We start from the raw sequence: 19,127 nt of genomic DNA on the forward strand, positions 1-19,127 counted from the left end.
TTATATTTGTTTTATTCCAACTGAAGTTCCTTACAAAAGTGATCCCGAACAAATGAGTTCAACTCAACCCGCTTTCTGCTCGAACACTGGTCCTCAACATGAATAATTCGTTAATAGGTTCAGTTTTTTTTTATTAGAAATATAATGATACAAGTACTTTTACGGTGTGAAAATTTACGTTTGTGAACACTTACATTTCTGTAAGTTGCAAGCAAACATAAGCATATATTAAAATTGCCATATTGCTATTTCTGAAACACATGGAAACGATATTGTTGGTGAGTCTAGTCAGTTACGGTTAAATCACTTGTTAACTATCCAGCGCTTCTATGGTAATGACTTTATCTTCCCAGTCCCAGTCCACCAAAATTAGCTTAAACAGAGGATTCAAAAGTTGAACAAACACCCATATGGCTATGCGTTGTTTAGTGTTTATTATATAATATCTGCAGTTCTCCTCAAATGCCTTGTTGGTGAGGGTGCACTACTCACTCCTGATTTGGTAAAGCTTTGTGTGCCAGCGCCCTGACGTCACATCCGCTGGGCTCAGCTCCCATTTGATGAGAGGGTGGCACGTTCTTTTCAACCTGCCAGAGCCAGAGAAGGCTGCAGCGCGAGATCGTTATTTAACCTTTACGAAGAAACAAGCTAATAAGACATTGAAAATTGTTATTCTTTTTGTTTATTTAATTCTTATCAAGATTTCAGGAGGCAGTTAATTACACAATTAATACGTACGTGATACAAATTATTTACACATGTAACAAAGAGTACTTGTAAACACAAAATAAAAATAGCATTGTATTACACATCTTTTGTCATTTTAGCTTTCAACATAGCTTTTATAGATAGATCTCCGCTGATAAGTAAATTCATTAAGTCGTATACCAGATAGAAGGCCATATTTCATAGATATGCTCATATGCAATTGAACTAACACTGGTTATCTGATTCGGCACAGTTCTATGTTATTAAGTTCGCACTTGAACTTGTAAGGCAAAGTGTGTTAAGTTTGGTGGCTTTATGTCACACACTCTTTTCAGATATAAAACAAATAAGATAATAATAATAAAAAAAAAAGTAAACTCCACAATTTGGTATATGGATATACAGTCTGCAATTTAAATCTCGATCATACTTTTTTTTTAACTTTTCTTAACACGCGTGAATATGCCCTAATATGACTATTTGCAGCTTTCATGCAAAGGCCCCAATACTGCTTCATTCACATAAAGAATTATTGCAATATAAATAAGCAAATTTAACACTTTAGAAATCTACTCTCACATAAAAAGCAACACCGGTCATTGGATAAAGTTTTTCCTTAATATAATCTATATAAATACATAACAAATATGAAGTCAACAATAAAACAGTATTTTAACATCTGTAATACAGTAAACAGCTGGTTTCATTTTTTATTTGATGGTTGTGTGTGTTTATATATAGCTGTATATTTATATATTTATTTATATTTCTGTGTGTGATGTGTTGTGGCGCTTACCCTGACTCTTGCCAAGAGTTCGCAGAAGAGTAAATCATTGTCAGTGTGCTACACGTTTATAGGCAGCATTGAAATGATTAAAACATACTTTGCTACAAAAGATGATTGTATTGCTCTTTTATAAAAAATTATGTATGCGATTTAAGACGCTTCGGTACATGTATTTATTTAGCGCGCCTAGTTGAAATGCTTTGACCAGGCAATGAAGGTTAATCCATTGTTATTACGCATGTTATTGGCTATTACACCTACTTTGTAATGCACAGTAAAAGAAGTTCTTGCGATCTGAATAGTCCATCGCGATGATTTTTTTTTTTTCAAACTCTCTAATTGAAATTATGCAGGCAAAGACTTTAAACTTATTTACAATAAAAATTATATTCTGAGATCCGACGACTGCTGCGTTGGCTACATTTTGTATCAAATTAATATCAAATCAAATAAAACGACAATGGTGGAAATAAAACGACTCTTATGCAATTGATACTATTCACAGTTGCCTTGATGCAGCAGAAAGACTCTTTGGACTTGAGCAAGATTTTCGCATTTTTTTCGCATGTTGACTAAACGTCAGTTGCGCTAACGCTCAGTTAACGCTTCGTTCTTCTAGTGATGGCATGAAAAATACGCGCAACAGAAACGCTTGTTTCTCAAAAGAGACACTCTGCCCAGTGCAAAGAAACGGCACCAATATAGCCTGTGTTTGAAATAATTTGAGCGTTATTTCATAGGAGAATTCAATAAATGTATTTTCGACATAATTCAATATAGCCTATATTTAACTTCAGTAATGCTGGTATATTTATTCACTGGCCCTTTATTCTTTTAATCTTAGTCTTATTGCATTGTAAATATAACCTTGTCCCATCCCAACCCCACCCCTCCATCACCACCACCTTTCACCCCTCCCCGCTTTCTCTGTCTCAGTCACTGTCTGATTTGTCGTCCTTTGAATTCGTGCTGTGGTTGTACAGTCCCTGCGCCATCAGATGCAATGCCAGAGAGTTCTTGTTGCCGTTGGCTTTTTTGATTTTGGCCCTCTTGTTCTGGAACCAGATTTTGATCTGAGATTCGTTGAGGCCGAGTTCCTGTGCCAGACTCTGCCGTCGCTGCTCGGTCAGGTAGCGGTTGGTTTGGAACTCGGCCTTGAGTCTCTGAAGCTGCTCCGCCGTGAAGGCCGTGCGTGGTCGTTTGTCCTCTTTACTGTCGTTTTTCTTCTTTGGTTTACGAGATCTGGGACCTGCGTGTGTGGATAAAATAACACAAAAATGATACGTTTGAGAACGAAGCAAGAAAACGAAGCAAAAACAGGCCTATGTGTAATCTGTTTATGTTCTTGTAGGGTCTGGAGTAAGGGGTGTAAACGTGTTCTTAACGAAATGTTATAATTTGTGAATCTGTTTTAGGTGTCCTTTATTTATTTATTATTTTGCGTCACATTTGGGTGTGAACAGTACGCTAGTGTCTCTCTCTCTTGCACAGTGGAGGCTACATTAATAGGTAATGCGGGAAACCTCAGAGATGAAGCAGAATATTGATGAGGGATTCACGGCTAGCTCCAATTTGGACATTTCTTGGTTAAAAAAAACCCTTTCAAGCCTTGGAATAGCATGGGTATGGTTATATGGCGAGCACAGTTGCTATCAATTGTCTAAGGCTCTAGAAATGGTAAGAGCACTCTGAACAAATAAACGTAACACAAAATTAGCTTTACTACGATGAAAAACGCATAGACACCTTCTAATCTTTGACTATCATTTCATGAATATTTGGCTACAAAAAAAGTCACCATACCGTTAACATTACGAAAAGACGTTGACTTGAACGTCGAAGTTGAATGGTGTTGACTATTAGTTTACAATATTGGAAATAGAAAGATTGGTTAAAAAGAATATAGGCTATGCAAATCATCATATGAAATACACTCTCTCGCGAATATGTGGACTGTCAATCGGGGCACTCCACTAGTTTGTTTAAGCAATTGACCATTTGCAAGAAGGGGAATGTTGTGCCAAAAACGGATTCGAACATTTCCGATGGGAAGCCTGCATTAAACCTCGGTAGGGTTGTGCAAAATTCCCACAACACCTTTTTATTTTTTATTTTCCTACATAGTAAATGACTAGTTATGAAATATTAGTTGATTTCCAGTGTGAAACAATGCAGTTTAACACGAGGTAGGCTATGTAATGTAGGCTACTTTAAGGTACACAAAAACCATGATGGGCAACTGCTCGGGATATCGTAGATACGAGGCCTGCTCCATTGTCAAAAATATGCTAATGAAATATCAACAAAGACGGAAGGCTTAGAGGGCAAAAGCTTTCATTTACAACCATTCAGCATTTAATGGCGTTTGTTTAAGAAAAAAAAATCGCTCTTCTTTATGAAAGTAGAACCATTTCGACTCTTCTACTCGAATATATCTCTTCTCAAAACAAAAACTACTTTATCATTGGGCTATCAACCAAAAGCCATGGAATGGATTGGTAATTAAAGACATTTAAAACATCCAAACCATTACGTTGAACCCATACGCATCTGTCGGATTTACGTATATTTAGTTAAAACCACTTTTATGCTTTTCAGAACACATTAAAAGACAACATAAGCTTGTGTTTCGGCGTTTTCGGACCTTTGTTTTGTTTATAGATTATAATCCTATCTTTGCTGTTTCAGTGTAAGTGTTCAAAATATGATAGATGTGAGAGTTTAATTTATTTTGTGAATTGGTAATATTTTCAGACTTTGGCGGGTTTTTTTTTTTTTTTTCTCAAATTAAAAATTACAATGGCCCTATACCTTTGGGATATACGTGATACAATTCGTACAATGCAGTGCTTAGTGCTTTTGCATCAATTTAACAACAGATGTCCTGGCGCATGGTGCAAGAACATAAGGGAAAGCCTACCTGACGATGGCCTGTCCGAGTAGCGTGTGCAGTAAACCCAAGCGGGCCACAGCATAGGCTGGGCAGACTGTCCGTTTGAATTGGCCTGTGAACTATCCGTTTCTGAACCAAGGCACTGATCCACATTCTCCCCACGAGGCTTCAAGGGCTCTTGGCTCACTATCTCTGGCTTCTTTCCTTCGCTGCTCGTATGCGTTGTGGAACTTCCCTCTGCTGGTACTGTACTTCCCACCTGTCCCGTGCTAGGACCCGTAGGGCTGTGATTGCTTTCATCGCGCGTGATGTTTGCGTCTTTCTTACGGCCAAAGTCCGGTCGCAGGATGTTGTCGATGAAAAAGTTGGTGATTCGGTGCGGGAGCTGCAGGTTCCCCGGAGCTTGCAGAAGGGGTCGTATAGCACTGTTGGACTCGTCCGCCGCTCCTCGCTGTACCGCGTCTCTTGCGCTCTGCTCATTCTCATCCATGCTGGGAAACACTTTCCACTCTCCGTCCTTAACCCTTTATCGCTCTCCCGCACTCAGGCAGTCGCACCCCGCTCCACGGGCGACTCCGTCCACTTTGTTCACCTCAGTAAAAATGTAAAACTGACTAAGAAAATTTGTCAATGAGTTTTGGGAACAATAAACAGCCTTTGCGCACCGTGGTCACAAAGGAAAAACATAGTTTCGCTTTGCGGTTCCAATAACGGTATCCACTCTATTTAAGGTGGATGATCAGTAACTTGCCCGTTTGGTACTATTCGTTTCCTGCGCAATGCAACTATCGGGCTTCAGTTTCTCTGAGGACAGAGAAGTGGGGCTCCTAACTGCTCCTGAAATACTTTCACTCCGGATTTTTGTTCTTATTTTTAATACGAGCCCCCAGTGACGTTACACTCCAGTAACATAGACACGTGCCTCTGACCAATAGATTAGTTTAGAGCAAGTCACATGACCCTGATTCGAGAGTAACAGACAACGCTCATCCTTGCGCTTTTAAAGACACAGTGCTTCACCAAAATACAAATTCAGGCAGTGCCAGAAACGCAGCCTGCATTCTGAATACATTAGATTTTTCGAAAGCGCAGATTTTAAGATGCGAAATTTTAAAAATCATAAACAAGAGCGTTAAATGTTCGCCCTTGCAATACAATTGCAATATGATTGACTTGTTTTACGTTTTTTAATCAAGTAAAAAAAAAAAAAAAAAAAAAAAAAAAAAAATATAAATATATATATATATATATATATATTTCATATCAGTGTTTTGGTGCATTGGGTAAAGACCGGTAGACCAATGTTTAAAAAAGTATGGATGATATGCGCCAAGCCAGAATGAGTGAGAGAGAAATGGTTTCCGCACTGGAGTTCTTGTTTCCAAATTATACAAACCGATCATGATTCATGAAAGAACTATTATGCTCTATAAATGCTTTGAAATGTAAGCTAGGCCTACTCCATATATAGAACAGTGGTAGCTATACAAATGTTATAGTGTTATTCAATAATATAGATTGGTTATGCACATCGACATGCTGTATAGCTACATTATGACCGCACATAGCGCGTTCTTGTTACAGAATCATACATATAGGCTACCCTAATGGATACACTGCACGCAGGGCCAAAGCTAGTGGGGTGAAAGGTGGTAATGATTCTAGGGGCCCACAGGTCCAGGAGGGGCCCACAACAAATTCTAAACTGTAATTTTTATAGGAAAGGGGCCCTAAGCAATATACAGTCAGGGGACCCAGAATACTTTGCTATGGGAGAGAGAGACTCCCTCTTAATTGTTTGGATGATAGTGTTGGTTGGATGCTCATTGCTGACTCTTTAAAAAGAACCTGAAGTCTTAAAAAAATATTATAATAGGCGCCAAAGATGACGCTTTTGGAGACTTCACTATCACTTGTCTGTAAGTCTTAACCACCTTAACCAGAGCCCTTGCAGGCACCGTGGCAACGACTAAACCTTTTATTGCAGATACGGTTACTGTGTCGCATTTGCCATGCAGGTAAACCACATAACAGTAAATCCATAAAAATGTTCTAATCTGTGCTATTCTGATGGTTTTAGTTCTCTTTGTTTTCTATGCATTCATGCAGCCCTGTGAAGTTATAGTTATAATAAACGCCTCGGCCTAAGTGAGGAGCACATAGGCTACACTGACAAAGTCGTTACCGACAATCGATTCTATGATAATAATCGGTCTGTGACGTTTATGATGTTTCATAATCGACATTTACAACAATAATGTCAATGTTTGTTCAGTAGATCTGATTAAGATCTTTGACACCTCTATAGCCTGTAACATCTGTAAAGGCATCACACAAGTTGTTGTTGCCAAAATGAATGGTTAGTCATATTGAAAGTTCAGTGTGGCTTTTCGAAATAAAGAGGTTTCTTAAGAGACCTTCTGTAATTGCATTTCTTATTAAGAGGTTTCTGGGGCGAGCCAAGATCGTGCAGGATCGTGCCATCCAAACTGACGTAAAATATATTTTTATTTCCTAATATATATATATATATATATATATATATATATATATATATATATATATATATATATATATATATATATAATAAAGTTTTCATTTTGCATCTTAAGGTGTTTTGGAATAGGCTATCTTGCATATATATTTCGGTCTTGCATTGTGTTTACTGTTTTTTGACTGCAGCACAATAACTAAGAAATCCTATTGTTGCACAGTCTGTTGTCAAGGAATAGCCCATGTAGCGATAGAGATTTAGTCATTTTGTTTTAATTAGCTACATTCATATTGGCCTATTGTTGCTTGATGTAGGCTAGATCCCTCAACAACAAGCATTTCGAATAGTCCATAGCGGGACAGCTTGTGTCCTGTTACCGGTCTTTTCAAGGGTGGAAATAAGATCTTCAAGGATGCTTTGGCTATAATGACACAAGGCTTTATCCTGCAGCAATTTTTAATCACCCGCAGTATATTCACCGACTCCATGCGCGAAATGGATGAAAGACAATGGAGGAGTTGACAGATCGCTAGCGCCGAAGTCTACCCTCTAACCCAACCTCTCTTCTAAAACACACAGAGCTGAAACGTTCGCCATGGTTTAGACGATGATTGAGCTCGCGCGTGCATTTTACGCCGTTACTTCTTTCTTACACGCAAAATAAATGAATTAATTATCGAACGTGCATATGTCAGTACTTGCATCATGCCAGCATTATAACCCTGATAGCATACTTACATCATCCAGACGTCTATTTGATGTGTGTGTTTACATCTGGAAGACGATTTTTAAGTTGTTTGCTCATCTGCAATACGTCTGTAAGACGTAGCCGATGTCAATAATAATGTTTTCAGCAGATGTCTTTGAGACGTTTATGATTTAGAATGTTTGTAAATCTGATCTTTTAAAGATGTTAATCAGATATTAATTCGATTGTGATGCTTTCCAGATGAAAAGATCTCAAATAGACATCTCGGGGTTGTACGTCTGCTATCTAGGAATGATTAAGAGTCAGCATTTAGGTGATTAAAATACTTTGCTGTAGGCCTATAACAATGTAACAGATCAGTGTTATTACCGATGCTATAAATGAACCACCCTCTTCCCTTACCCCCACCTCTGCTGCTGCTTCCTCTTCTGTTCGTAGGCTATGATGATTTCACTCCACTACCCTCCCCACATCAACAAAACACAGGTTATGCGATAATGTAAGATAATGTACAGCAAACCCTCGTCTCTGATAGCTTACAGCCAATAAAGGTAATAAATAGCCTATGATTAAAAAAAAAAAAAAAAAAAAAAAAAACATTATTTTAATATAAATCCCGAGTAGCTTATTTAACTTTCGTGTGCCCTGAAAGGTTTTCGTTTCTCAAGGAATCCAAGTCTTTCATATCACGTTTATATCACGTTCACCTCACGAGAAACTCCTTTTAGGCCCAGCTCTATCATGCACCCATAACTGCACTAGTAACCTAATGAAACCCTCTGGATGGGGTTAGGCACATACGTTGATGTTTTTATTTGCCTGGATATGACATCAGTCCCTCTTTTGTGTTGCTGTGTTGTCTAGGCATGTTGACGTCTGCTTTCTGTCTGCGTGTTGGCGTTTACTTGCATGCATACATACCATGGGTGACATTTCATTTACTTCACCTTATTCATCAAAGATGCGTTTCAGTACTGACAAAAAAGCAATTTCCTGGGTACAAAAATGACGTTTCTTTTCTTTTTCTTTCTTTTTTTTAAAATAAGCTAAACATTTATAACGAATATAATTGACTTTGAAATGTCCAAACAGTCTAGTACAGAGGCTGTTTAAATTATCCTAAGGAAATTATATGGGCATAGTCCATTAAATTGGCGCTCAATTTTGGTTGTTTGTAAATCCGGAGGCAGATATTTTCGCTGTGCATGGTTTTCTTGACTGTGGTTGGGCCATGACTTTGGTTTTTTTGGGTAGCTAGTCGACAGCTATATCTTTTTACGTTTTTATATTGTTTAAAATAACCCTTGGTGATATTTTGGAGATCCTGCGAAGTGGTTCATTTTGTTATTACTATAGTTGTCGTTTTTGATGCTGTTGTTGAAACGAATGTTGTCCCAATATTATTATTTTTTTTTTTTTTTTTTTTTATTTTTATTTTTTTTTTTGCATGACCTATATGGCTAATTAAGTTTCATACAGGTGTAGTGCAAGACGTTGTCCCTATTCCTTTGGTATATAGATGAATTAAAATATCTAATTGGAAGGTCCATAACAACCATTATGTTATTTAAATTGGATAAATGGAAACCGTCTTTGTAAATAGATTCAAAACATATTGGAAAATCTACTCTTGGTTATGCAAAATGAATATTTAGTATTTTCATGTTTGAAACCGAAAGGAAAATATAAATATTGATCACACAAAACCTGTCAAATGTGCTAGCAAGCAGTGGTGGCTGCTTGGGCTTATAATTTAAATTATGGTGCATAATTCATGCATAAATGTTAATTCTTGCAAATGCTGTTACAGATTCAGGTGAAATACAGGTACACATCACAACTACACTCTTTTAGAAATGCTTTGGTAGTTTACGAGTTTTGTTGTCCTCCAGAGACACACAACAACCAGACACACAAAATGGACTTCCACGGTCCAGTGCTCGGTCTTTTGCCAAGTTTATTTTATCTAAAGAAATCAAAACACCAACTAGTGGAAAATATAGCTACAGGAGATGCTTGAAATGACTGGTTACCTACAAAATTTCATAAAGTCCCTATTATCAGTGATGCAACCAGCACACAGGTCACACTGTAAACCCCAAAGCTCAAAGTAGTTAATTGTATTGATTAGGGAAAAATAAATTAATCTGGATGAGTATTTAGAACTTTCTCTTTCGTTTGAGTTCACGAAACTGACACATCTTTTTTTTTTTTTTTTTTTTTTTTTGTGGTAAACTCAAATTAGGCAGGGGATTTCTTGTTCCCAGCATACTTGCCATTTAGAAGAGTTTCTGTTATGTTGGAATTTTGGGGGTTACCATTACGGTGAAAAGTGGAGCTTGAGCTTAGGTTGAGGACCGATACCAAATGTGTATCTTACGTACTGCTTTATCCATTATTAGGCAAGTAACAGGAAATAAGTGATAAGTGATGGAAATAACTGATTTTTGCTGAAAAAAATAAAATAAAATCTGGCGGTTTACTCAATTTAAATTTAAGTGCCATCAAAATGTATGAGTTAGCTTACTCAATTTTTCAAGTTAAGAGCAATTAGCATGTATAAGTAGTACAAAATCAAAACCTGACAGTTACTTTTACTTAAATTTGGAATTTTTTAAGTTAAAAAAAAAAAAAAATGATGTAACTGATTACCTCCAATTTTTTTAACTTATTCGGGTTTACAGTGCAGTTTTATTTGAATGGATGCCATGTTCCAGTTTAGGTTTAAGACGCCTGGTGTTTGACCCTCGTTGTGTTGTCTTCGGGTTCTCTCGAGCTCTAACACGTCACAGTTTATGCCATTGGCCCAGTCACTACAATAGGTGCTGACGCGCTGAGTCCATTTGTGAATGGACGCGCGAGTGAGCCTCAGCGATCATAGTGCTTAAAGCCCAATATAAAGGAGAACCCCCCCACCCCCACCCTTTTTTTTTGGGGGGGGGGGGGGGTGATATGAGTCCTCCTGACACCTTACAGGGATCCAGCAGCCAACTACACCAGTCAACAGACAGGACACGAGGACAGTTATTTTCAAAATGACATCCAAATATATTTTTATCCAAAAGACTTGTAAAGAACTTTAAAATGTACAGTTTGAATAATATCTACAGTCGTGTATTACCTCATACGAGAAAGATGGCTTAAAATGACCGCCAATAAATTAATTTAGCAATATCCATAATCCGCCACCCAATATTTGGTCTGTTTTGAAGTGAAACCAATACCTCTGTGGGTATTGGTCTAAATGCCTGACTGATGCTGCTTGTTTTCAATCCAGATTCCTCCATCAAAGCCAGAGAACTGTGGGGGTCCGGGTCTTAGCAGAGTGGACACTTTGAAAACGCTGGGAGGATAGAGTTGATAGGTTTAAATGCCCTTAATTCTAAAACGTCTGATCGTCCTGGCGTAAATAAGTCTCCTTTCAGTCGACATAGTCTTGCTGTCCCTGACCCACCGTGCATGCGGCGTCCTCCACAAACCTAATTAAGGCTCTTTAGATGGGATCAAGCTAATTGAATGCTGCTCCCATCTTAAGACCCTTTTTTGGAGAAAATGGCTTCATTGACAGTCAAAGCTTTAGCCATGTATCTCTCTTCAGGCATCCCACTTCGAATATTTCAGTGAACCAGAGTGACAAAATGGGTTGAGTGGACCTTTTTTCCAACTTTAAAGTAAAAAATAAAATGTGTATATATATATTGAAGACGCTTGAATTTTTTTCAGACAACTGTATGGTTGGCTTTGTATATGCAAGACATTCAAAGTGCCACAGGTGCATTTTACAAATACCAAGCTTTTTCTCACCGTGAAAACTCTCATTTAGAGTGCTCTCAGACACGCCAGCCCAAATTATATTTCATTAACATCACAGATCAAACGCATTTTTCTCAAATTGGTTTGTGCTGCAGTTGTCAGTAACTTTTTCGAAAGTGAAAAAAATTAATAAATAAACAACCGTATCTAATTCTTCTCTACACTGTTACGACAGGTTCGTTGACGGTCTTCTTCATATATGCACTACCGGTCAAAAGTTTTAAAACACTTACCCATATTATATATAATATCACATTTTAGAATAATAGTAAAGTCATCAAAACTATGGAATAACATAAATGGAACTATGGGAATTATGTTGTGACTAAACAAAATCCAAAATAAATCAAAACTGTGTTATATTTTAGCATCTTCAAAGTAGTCACCCTTTGCCTAGAATTTGCAGACATGTACTCTTGTCATTTTCTCAACCAACTTCTTGAGGTATCACCCTGGGATGCTTTTTAAACAGTATTGAAGGAGTTCCCATCTATGTTGGGCACTTATTGGCTGCTTTTCTTTATTATTCAGGTTTTTTTATTTTATTTTTTAAATTTTATTTTTATAATGAAATAAATTAATATGATGGCACAACTATATTTCTGTCTACAAAACTAATTTCAAACATTTAATCATACGCCTTCAGATCAAAAGATTTTTAAGATCATGTTTAACATTTCAGTCAAGTGTTTATATATACATATATATATATGTGAAGAAGACTATATAGTCTAATTGATGTGGAATCATATTATAAATGGTATAAACTTGAATGCGTTTTCTTGCCTTTGGGGTTCAAATGTTAAACGTGAAACAAAAACTCACATTTTATGGTTTGTAATAACCTCATGAATTATCTTGATCATTCAAACAAGTTGATCGAATTTTCATTGAAGTGTTGTACATAGAAGTGATACTTTTATTTAATTGCCAAATTAAACTTTTTTTTTTACTTGGTTATTTTTTCTTAAGTAAATATTTAAAATTTGAATTGTTTATCTCATAGTGTAAACATTACTGATGGGGTTAATTTAACAATAATAATTTATTCTAGATTTCTTCTGAGATAATTTGGCTATACCCAGGCCAGCAATATAACACTGGGACAATAATTCGTTAATAAGTTTAATAGCGTGGGCCATTTCCTGTTCTCATGTCCAGTTTCTTCGAAGAGACCAACATATTTTACCTGTGCAAAGATGATATTTCTCTGCTGTCGTTGTAAAGAATTAATCTTCTTTTTTTTAATTTTCTTTCATTTATTTTCTAATTGTCAGTCAGCAAAAATAATTACACTTGTTTAAAAAACAAATTAATAATGTATTTTATATTAAATGTAATCTAGTTAAATAACATTTAAAATGTCTTCACAAAATTGTAGAATTAGCGGTCACTTTATTTTACAGTGTCCAGTGTACATTGTTATACATATGACATATAATGACTAACAGTTAATTGTGCATAATTGCAAGCAACTAACCTTAAACAAAATCCTAACCATAAACTTATAGTAAGTACATGTTGTTGGTTAATATTACTTAGTACTTACGTGTGTAATTACACTGTAACAAGGACACTAAAATAAAGTGTAACTGAATTAGCTTTCATTGGAGGTTACATGCCCAGTTTATTAAGTCCAAAACAAAACTTTAAGATATGAAAAGAGTACAATGTACAATACATTCAAATATTTATTTTTCAGCACCGAATATAACTACTATTGTATTTTTTCACATGCACGGTGAATGACCTCTGGGAATGTTCGTCCATCTCTAAATATGAATTTATGTTTCACGACCAGAACACCAGCAAAGTAGCGAATATGAAGGCAAATAGACCCTTCACGTTTTTGGACGTCTTACTTGTGACAATTACTAATAAAAACCACGTGATGGCTATACCCGTCAATAGGGTTAAGGGGTTTACGTCCCTGTCAACCCAAAAAAAAAAAAAAAAAAAAACACAGAGGGGGGTTTGAGCAGAGGGGGGCGTTGTGAGTGGGCATGAGCATAACAGGACCCAAAGAAAATCAGCTTCCATAAGATGCAGGCACGTCAACGAAAAAACCCAACTATAAGCAAATTACATTAGACAGCTCATGGTCCACATGGTAAGCTATCCTGGTTACTTCTCGGGAGTTTAGATGCCTTGAATTCCGTCGGCACCTGTATCGCGCGCTTGTGATTGTTCACGACCCTCAGGACAAGTGTGGCGCGTGACATGTGCACAGTAAATATTTGTCTCCAAACACTTTGCCCACCTCATCGCTACTGTGCACTTGTTGCTTCAACCACTTTAGTGTGGCATAACGTTTTGTAAAGTGAGTAATGAACTAATTTGCCACTAGTTCATTTTGTCAAAATTATAACTGTGCATAAGAATGAAAACAAGTATCAAAGACAAAAGAAGTTGAAGTTATGCAACTGGCTTTATAAGCAGCAAGATGTGAACATATATGTGTACCTGTTTGTCGTTGTTTTGTGGGTCTGTTTTTTATTAGGTAGGGCTGTGCAAATGAGGAAAATAAATGGGCTTGGATATTATTCTTGTGTGGCATAACTAGCTAATCATATATTGAGATTAAGAATATATAGAGAGAGAAGAGTGTTTCGGCACAGAGGCTGATTCCATGTGTTGTGTGCCCCACCTTTAACCTAACCCCTAAGATATTTATTTTTTTACCACAGCTGAGAGCGCTTCCTAAATCCGACTGAAAAGGGACATTTTAGCTGTTGCCAATCATGGTAAAACACATGCGAGGTAAAAGGTCCAACGCAGTCTCATGAAAATGTGTACATATTTGAGGAGTTGGCTATTTCGTACCAGGTCGTTCTTTGAACGATTTCATCACATGCAAATGCCCAGATGTCTAATGCAGAAGTAAGCCTGAGTTTTGGGCATGAGGTGTTAAGGACATGCATATTAATAGTATGCCCTTACCCAAACCCCTTATCTAAACCTAACTGATCAGTAGAGTGTGTAAACATGATTAGTCGTACGAATTCATAGGAGTGCAGTCATACAATATCATACAAATTAGCCAAATTTAGAAAAGTCGTATGAATCCTTACGATTTTGCCGTGAGTGTGTGTAGCAACTTCTCTGAATGTTTCTTTGGATTAACCTTAAAGTTTTAAATGCAGACTTGATTTCTACCTCATTTCAGGGTGAGTCGAATGGTTTTTACCCCTGTGTCCCTTCCAGTGCCCCTCTAAGAAAGTTTTAGTCCTCTTTTGTGCATCTGCACTGGACCAGGACCCGCTCCATCCACAGCTGTTCTCCTGCTTTGTGATGGGGAATGCGTCATTTCACCAATTCACACACTAATCTTTTATCTTCACTTTTCTCCATTCCTTCGTTCAATTTTAAAATATTCTCAACCGGCTACTGTTGTATATTTTGACAGTGAAGTGTTTCAAGACATTTGAATTCAAAGAAAAATACATACTGTATAAATGCCAATGTTTTTGAAGGTGTTTTCACTATCAAATTTAAATGCGAAGTCGGAAGCAATGGGAGGTAAGTTATGCTTCCATGGGTTAGAAAGGAACATTCTCACTGCCTGTTTTTTGTTGTCTACTCGCATGAAAGGTGAAAGTTCAATGCAATGCTGTGGAGAGTGGAATGGGCACGGGTATGGCCTCCTAGATTATGCTATATCCCCGATAGCACACTTATCTGGCTACATCTCCCAGATGACTGAGAGCGTTTAACTGCAAACATCGTATTCTCTCTCTCTCTCTCACTTTTTTTTTTTTTTTTACTAATTCGAGTCAGAATCATTACTTTCTTGTTGTTTAGATTTATTTTTTTCTTTGGAAAGTAAAAGAGTGAATGCGAAATAGACTAACCTGGTTGGTTTATCCCAGCTAAAAGTTAAAAATCCCAGTAATGAAGAAAGAGTAGACTATCCTTAAATTACAGCGTTTTATAATTATAAATATGTATTCATTTTTTCCTCTGTCATTGTGGCAGTTTCTGATACATGCATAATTTCTCAATAACTCCCAGTCAAATAAGTTGCTCTTTTTTTTCAAGCAACAGCAGAGACGACTCATTTTAAATTAGCCTATATATTAAAAAACATGGAAATGTACCAACAACGTAATAATGTGACTAAAATCAAAAGTTGAAAATATTTTTCAAAAAGGTGGAAATGTAGGCCTGCTGTCACTGATATGTGTCCCGTTTTGTTGTTTTATTTGATATTAAGACACATGAAAGCGTAACGGTCGATAGAAGGCTAGTAATGAAATGTTTGGCCTATTTCTTTATCGTTATCAGTTAGCTGTACATTCAAGATTTAAGTTTACAAACGACGGGGATTTGCAGTGTGTGTGTGCTTGATTAGGTTGTAATAGTGGCAGGCATACAACGACAGTCAACAGACAATTAATCCCAGTCTGTAATGCCATGTTGTTGTTGTTGTTGTTTTTTTTAAATTTTGCATTAAAAGATTTGCGCGGATCAGTCGCTTCATGTGTCATCATCATTACCTGATGTTTACCTTTCTGAATGCAGCCGACGCAGAACTGTGAAATTCATTACACTCTACACAAGAAATGGATGTATTTTTTATTTTTATTTTTTTTTATTTGTATTTTTTTTTTAGCCTGTTTAAATGTATACAGTGGCAATAGAATATCAAAGTTTTAATCTCCATATTTGACGTTGTTGACAAAATGTCCTGTACACTGAACAGTAGGCCTATATATATTTACAGATGAGTTTTCGCCTATCACTCAATACGTTTTTTTTTTTTTTTTTTTTTTTTTTGCTGCTGGTTCAATTTACTTCATTAAAATGAACTAAAGCAACCCAATTCTAGAACATTTAGTCAGGACATGATTTCATTACATTCTATCCATTAAAATTTGTAAAATGGAAGTTTAATTAATCCATTTGAGTTGGGACTACATGAATACTTTTTGTGGTGTTAATGGAGCATTGATGAAACTGCAGGGCAGGGGATTTCCATTTCCCACATGCTTTACATAGGTCTCCATATGGAGAGTAAATGTTAAAATTAGTTATTTTATGTGTTTGTGTGCATGAGCATAAAGGCTGTTAGTGTTTGATGATTTGTTATGTTGAGATTAAGAAGAGTTTCTGTTATTTTTTAGTTTTGGGGGTTACCATTAGGTGAAGAGTGGAGCTTGAGCTAACGATGAGGACAGGTGTCACACATGAAATTAATTCCTTGCTTCATTGAGCAAATTCTGTGCTAACTATAGCATAGTTACTGAACTACACTCTGTAGTGGGTCCAACCAGCATATATTTAGTATGCTAGCATTTATTTTCAATAGGTAGTACTTAAAGAAATAAAAGATTTATTTGAGTTACACTGACACGTCTAATTTTGTTGGGTTTACCCAATTCAAATAGGTTCTTTCTACACAAAGTGTTTGTGTTGAGATTACATAGTCATATTAGGTTAAGTGACTCATTTCAAACACATTGAACCACTGCCCACGGTTGAATGTAGTTCAGCCAATGAGTACATTTCCTGTGTTTTTCCTGTGTTGTGGAAGAAATTTTCAATCAAACCCAAGGCACTTTTAGACTCAGATGTGAACCCTAAATTAGATAAATTGTCAGAAATGTTTAATCCAAAGTGAAGCCTCCAAATTTAGGGGGGTGGTGGGTAAATTTACATCTGGCCCACAGTAAGCCTGTGACCTTGACCATCCTAACTAGACCTATGCCATCTGAAACTGTTAGAGTTTGTCTTGTGATCGACCGTGGAATCCATAAACCAATTAGAACAGACTGAATTAGACAGACGAGGCGAATGGAAGTCCTGGTCAGTTGTGAGGGGTGAGACATGTTTAAATGCCAGACTGGCATTTGAATGGCATTGCGGGCAATTTGGACTGAAGTGGCGCTTCGATTTTTTGCACCCTCTTGTAACACCATTTCTGGTCTGTGTCCCATTAGGTTTAATTCTTCAATTCATTATATTGCTACCCTCAAAGATTGAGTGAGACTGTGATGAGAGACTTGAGTGAGAGATAGAGATACTGAGTGAGGGAGTGGAGAGAGATATTGTCATTGTGGCTTGTCATGCACACCTCAATCCCTAGAATCAGTGACAGTGTTGACTGAGGCAGAAATTATTTCACAGCTTGGCAGTCCAATTTAAGATCATTTAGTTAGGTGAAAAGGCGATTCACTCTGTTTGTGTTTCATTATGTTTAATATTGTGCATGTTGCTATACGATTACATTTATATCTTTCCAGGTGTAAGATTTTTAAGAGCTTTTGTGTACTTTGTTTCTAATCTGCATTTTCTTAGGGTCTCGGATACCTTTTTTTATTAATATATTCTAGCTTTTCTCTCTCCCTCTTTCCTTCTTTTTATGCCCCCCATCTCTCCCCCTTACTTTCCTGTCCTCTTGTACTCCTGTGCTAGTTCAGTCAGAAGCCAAAGAAATGTCAGGGGGTGAGTTCAATAAGTCTGGGTAATTGCGATTCTGTCTTCTCGTCCGTTCGACTGAATCATCTTCCATTAGAGGAATGGTGGGGGGGGCCTTACCCAGGCCCAAAGAGCAATCTAAATCCTCAACGCCTGTTAAAGCCCCTGTAAGTCATCTCCATACAAATACATGCAAAAATCTACAGACTCAAACATTTATTTTATTTTGTTTGGCCATCACTGCTTTGGACGATAATGTCTGCTTGTGTATACAGTGACATGCCCATCACTGATGAAGTTTGACTAGCAGCACACATGATTGAAACCAGGAGTTCCCCATGAATGAGCTATGCTGTTGAAAAATGTGCAATACTGCCATCTACTGAACTTAACTGGAAAAAAAACTGTACTTTGCCAGGTAAAAACAGGGCAAAATATGTCCTCTCAGTCAATGTATCTAATAGATAATAAATATCAAATATTTTCAAGACACAATGCAACACTTAATTTGTTTCTAAATAGTATTGGGGATATGTCCTCAATTCTGCTTTTCCTAGTTTATTGTTAACCCTTGGTATATTAATTTGTCTGAGCATCCACAGACACCTACCCCAAACATACATGCTCTATTTTTAAATCATTACTAATTTGTGAGTGAAAAGTACTGACGTTTTGTTCTGCAATTTTGTAGACGTTCACTGAGGGGGAACTCTCCAAACAGCACATACCACCCTTGCTGACTCAGAACTTTAACCTAACACCAAGAGCTTTCAGGCTCTTAAAGACGGACACCCATTTCATGACACTTTAGCGTGAAGCAGCATTGCATTCTGTCTTTAATTAAGATTAATTTATTTAACATGCAGTTAAAAGTCCTTAAAGGACAGATAATATTTGTTTTTGACTTCAATTTAAGGGGACTTTGATGTGTTAAATAGTAATAGAAAATAGACGCCTGCTACTCACATGTTTTATATGTTAAACTGTACAGTTGGGTTGTTGACAAATTTATCTGGTAGGGTGAATTATTTAAATGAAAGGCTAGAAAGATTTTCAGTACATGCACCTTTATTAAGTGAGAATTCACACATAGTCATTTTCCACATTAAACAGTCAATCCCAGTTCCTGTTATAAATAGATGAACCCTAATGGGGAAGGAAAAACAGTTGTCTTAAAGGGATAGTTCACCCAAACATGAAAATTTACTCGCACTTATGCATTTTCTTTCTTCTGCTGAATACAAAAGATTTTTAGAAGAATACAGTGCATTCAGAAAGTATTCAGACCCCTTCATTTCTTTCACAT

The 19,127-nt window shown here is 36.8% G+C and overlaps 1 protein-coding gene across 1 annotated transcript; it reads right to left on the bottom strand.

Annotated features, from left to right (window-relative positions):
• Positions 1 to 668: 668 nt before the first annotated feature.
• Positions 669 to 6,316, bottom strand: LOC127451881 (homeobox protein engrailed-2a-like). Its single transcript, XM_051716920.1, has 2 exons — positions 4,416 to 6,316; positions 669 to 2,744 (listed from the first exon to the last, which is right to left on the bottom strand). Exons 1-2 carry the CDS (start codon positions 4,876 to 4,878, stop codon positions 2,428 to 2,430), a joined length of 780 nt encoding a protein of 259 aa, XP_051572880.1. The 5' UTR covers positions 4,879 to 6,316; the 3' UTR covers positions 669 to 2,427.
• Between the last annotated feature and the right edge of the window lie 12,811 nt (positions 6,317 to 19,127).

The sequence above is a fragment of the Myxocyprinus asiaticus genome, chromosome 2 (assembly GCF_019703515.2).
Source record: "Myxocyprinus asiaticus isolate MX2 ecotype Aquarium Trade chromosome 2, UBuf_Myxa_2, whole genome shotgun sequence".
NCBI classification, from domain to species: domain Eukaryota; kingdom Metazoa; phylum Chordata; class Actinopteri; order Cypriniformes; family Catostomidae; genus Myxocyprinus; species Myxocyprinus asiaticus.